The sequence below is a fragment of the Herpailurus yagouaroundi genome, unplaced genomic scaffold (assembly GCF_014898765.1).
Source record: "Herpailurus yagouaroundi ecotype Mexico unplaced genomic scaffold, PumYag 142, whole genome shotgun sequence".
NCBI lineage: Eukaryota > Metazoa > Chordata > Mammalia > Carnivora > Felidae > Herpailurus > Herpailurus yagouaroundi.
This window is the reverse complement of record NW_024412397.1, coordinates 14744095-14748313: the sequence shown is the minus strand read 5'-3', so window position 1 is coordinate 14748313 and position 4219 is coordinate 14744095. Positions and strand designations below refer to the sequence as shown.

Genomic DNA, 4219 nt, shown 5'->3' with positions numbered 1-4219 from the left:
CAATGGGTAATTAGCATTGATGTATCTAGGGACATTCATCCCTTCCGACTATGATATTCCTCATGCTCATGAGTTAAATGAAATGACAATAAAATCTTAGAGAGAAGTGAGGGTATTCCATGTGGTCTCTGCTCCATGTTTCTCCTTTTCTTTCTTTTCTTTTAATTTTCTTGATGTTTGTTTTTGAGAGAGAGAGAGAGACAAAGTGCATGTCGGGGCGGGCAGAGGGACAGTGAGACATAGAATCCAAAGCAGGCTCCAGGCTCCAAGCTGTCAGCACAGAGCCCGACGCAGGGCCCGGACCCCCGAACCGTGAGATCATGACCTGAGCCCAAGTCGGACGCTTATCCGATTGAGCCACCCAGGAGCCCCTCTCCTTTCCTTTCTAACTGAGCTAGAAAGAGCTCTACACTTATGACTCTATTTCCTGATCTTCCATCTCATTTATCCATTTTCCTTTCCTTTTTATTAGTTATACATGCAGTGCTAAAAACACAAAATAGTGGAGAAAGATTTATAATGAAAACCAACAGTCCTTCTTCCTCCTTACCCGCTTCTCAGGGTGGCTGCTTTGGTCACTTCCCTTTTCAGGTCTCCTGGTGCTTTACCTCCTGAACATGAATGTCTTTATGGTGCTGTTAACTGATACATCGATTTAAAACATTATATATTCAGTCCCTGCTAGGAAAGAGGAGAACTGAGCCTGCTTATACTATAACCCACTCGCTTCAATTTTAGATCTGTTTGCTATTAGCCAGTTTTTCTTTTATTTTTCCTTCTGAGTCAATTTTGACGTATAATTTATATGTAGGAAAATGGAACTAATTTTTAAGTGTCCAGTTAGATGAGCGTTGACAAATGGTGCACCCAGGTGACCATCATCACTGTTAAGGTGCAGAACATTTCCATTACCCCAAAAGTGCCCGCATTCTCTTCTACAGTCAGGCTCACCCTAACTCTCGGTGCTAGAAATGGGTGATGGTGATAATCACATTCCTACACAGTAGGAATGAAGCTAATGCTGCTGGACTGCACACTTAAAAAACATTAAGATGGTAAATCTTATTATCTATATTTTACCACAATTAAAAATAAGATGAAAAGGGGTGCCTGGGTGGCTCAGTTGGTTGAGTGTCCGACCCTTGATTTCGACTCAGGTCATATTCCCAGGATTGTAGGATCGAGCTCTGCATCGGGCTCTGGGCTGAGCATGGTCTGCTTAAAATGCTCTCTTTCCCTCTGCCCCTCTCTCCCTGATCACACACACACACTCTCTTTATAAAAAACAAAAACAAAAACAAAAAACCCCAGAAGTCTCACACAAAAATACTATATTTAACAAGAATATGTTCCAAACAAAATTCTGGCCTATGTCTAAGATGAAAACAAATTAATCAAACTTTGGAGAGTAAAGGGAAGTATGTCAAACACAAGAAGCAGTGTGAAGGATAAAGACTAGAATAACATCAATACTAATAGTTGCCTTTACTGAAGCTTATTAGATGCTGGACACTGTGCTAAATACTCTACATGGAGTAATTCATTCGGACGACTACACAAGACAGGGGAGAGGTGAGAGGGATTAGATCTCTTGCAGATGGTATCTCAGCTAAAATGTGGCAGAAACTGTTCAACCCTAGCTGCCCTGGTCTAAAGCTCATGCTCTGACCCGTTATCTTGTCTGGACACTTTGGGATCAGAGGAGGAGACACCAAAACTTTCCCTAAGCATTCAAGCTTAAGAGCAGTTAAACAAAATGGCCTAGGGAGGACCTTTACATGCCTGGCACACATTGAATGAAAGAGATTCAAATCAGATGAGGCAGGGAGGCAAACACGTCTATGAATAACGAGGCAGTACCGGGAGTGAGCTGCCTAAGAGGTAGGAAGAAAGGAGAGAAGATCTAACAGTCTCACCCAGCACTTGCGTTGCTGGGAATTGTGTAGGCCTGGGTGAGACTGTTAGCATCTGACTCTTGATCTCAGCTCAGGTCATGATCTCACAGTTCGTGGGTTTAAGCCCCATGTCAGGCTCTGTGCTGACAGTGTGGAGCCTGCTTGGGATTCTCTCTCTCCTCCCTTCTCTGTCCCTCCCCCACTCGTGCTCCGACTCTCTTTCTTTCAAAGAGAAGAAATGTAACAGATTAGAGCAATCATTCACAGTCAAATCACAACAAAGAAAAAATAGACTTTTGGTTCAGATTATACTTTAAATAACACTGGTGTATGTTTCCCACATTAAATGTTCTCGTATTAAAGATTCTAAGGGGCAGATAATGATTACATGCAATTGAAACTGCCACATAAACTTCATACTGCAACTGAGTAGCATCATTTCTCTAAAGAGATCGACAGATATGGAGAACACGCAGATTCTGGAAGTGACCTTCTCTGAAAATCCGGTTGGATTCAAGCAGTGTCTCTTGCACCTTCCCTGCTCTCCAGGGTTCCCATCGATCCCTACACTGTCCCAAGAAAATGCTTGCTAACGTGCTAATGCCAAGAATTGGAGAGATGGGTCTCACTTCCAGAGGTTTAAAATAATTGCTACTTGCTATGCTTACCTCAAAACTCAAACTGGCACCTTCTACTAAGGTATCAAGTTCCTTTTTTTTTTTTTTTTTACCGTACTGTTAAGAATTTCTACGTGAATATATACTGCACCTTGTTCCAATATCAAGCCAGCTGCCATAATCCTTGACCAAGAAGAAAAAATGCTGTAAAATAAAACAAAATAGGGCTCCATCAAAAACAAAGGTATTTGGATTCAGCTGAAAAACAATGTTTTAGGATTATGGGTTTCAGATTTCTGACCTCTTATAACCAATATCTAACTAGAAGCTAGAAGAATATGCCCTTTCCAGGAACTTTTCCTTGGACTAAAGCTAGGTATAGCATTACCATTCAAATGAACACAAAAGTGACATTTATGAATAACTAGAAATAAAGATAACTAACTTAATTCTTTTTTCAGTAAGCTCTATGCCTAATGTGGGGCTTGAACTCATGACCCTGAGATCAAGAGTCACAGGCTGTACCAACTAAGCCAGCCAGGTGCCCCAAAGATAACCAATTTTTTTTTTTTAATTTTTTTTTTTCAACGTTTATTTATTTTTGGGACAGGGAGAGACAGAGCATGAACGGGGGAGGGTCAGAGAGAGAGGGAGACAGAGAATCGGAAACAGGCTCCAGGCTCTGAGCCATCAGCCCAGAGCCTGACGCGGGGCTCGAACTCACGGACCGCAAGATCGTGACCCGGCTGAAGTCGGGACGCTTAACCGACTGCGCCGCCCAGGCGCCCCCAAAGATAACCAATTTTAATAAAAGACACTATGTAATACCAAAGACCTATGTGGAAAAAAGCCATAACATCCATTTATCAACAAATATTTATTGGCAGTGTACTATGTGCTAATCACTGTGTTAGGTCCTACAAATAAACTCTCTTGCAGGAGTTGTATAATCTAGTGAATAATTCAATAAAATTATTAGGGGTGTGTGTGTGTGAGAGAGAGAGAGAGAGAGAGAAGGGTGTTATCACTGGAAAACACAGGCAATTATGGGAGCATAGAAGAAGGGGTACATACCCCAGATGGAGTAGAAGGGAAGGCTGTCCCAATGAAAAGTCTATAAATCTAAGTAAAAAGTAATAGTCAGTTGAAAGAGGAGTCTGAGGACATCAGAGAAGTATGTTCCTGCGAGAGGGAATAACCCATATAAATGCCAAGAGTCCAGGCATAGCGTGGCAAGGCCAATGTGAGGCTGGTGTGGAGAAAACACGGTGCAAGGCGATGCAGGTCAAGTAAGCAGAAGTTAGGCCACAAATGGCTTTGTAAGCTAAATTAAGCAATATGACTCTTTATAAAATGAATCAGAATTTAAATTCCCTTCTGTTAACATGTCTTGTTTATTGGCCCCTTTTGAGCAAAATTGAAAGCTGATTTGTCCTGACATTATTATGTGTAATCAATTTCATAAATATATTGGATATCCAGTTCAATAGAACACAAAAATGCTCTCATGTAAATCAAGTGACTAGGAATCTGATTTGGGAAGTTATGCTACTTGGTGTCTCTAATCAGTTCTAGCATAGGATGTTGTATAGTGAAGAATTAGTTTTGCCCAAAGAGAGGTCTGGCCTTTGCCTTCAGTTACTTGGGGTGACATCTAGGCCCATGGGATGTCATGCCTGATGGGTGTATTTGCCTGGAGCCTTAGCC

The 4219-nt window shown here is 41.6% G+C and overlaps 1 protein-coding gene across 9 annotated transcripts in view; it reads right to left on the bottom strand.

Annotated features, from left to right (window-relative positions):
• Nucleotides 1-4219, bottom strand: part of PIGN (phosphatidylinositol glycan anchor biosynthesis class N) — a 102593-nt gene that overhangs the window by 5985 nt on the left and 92389 nt on the right. For 8 of the 9 annotated variants that reach the window (XM_040478639.1, XM_040478640.1, XM_040478638.1 and 5 more), the window contains one exon: nucleotides 2664-2716. The exons of the other annotated variant lie outside the window; for it this stretch is intronic. In XM_040478639.1, coding sequence (XP_040334573.1) covers nucleotides 2664-2716 — 53 coding nt within the window. The remainder of the gene's footprint in view (nucleotides 1-2663; nucleotides 2717-4219) is intronic. 9 annotated transcript variants of the gene reach the window in all.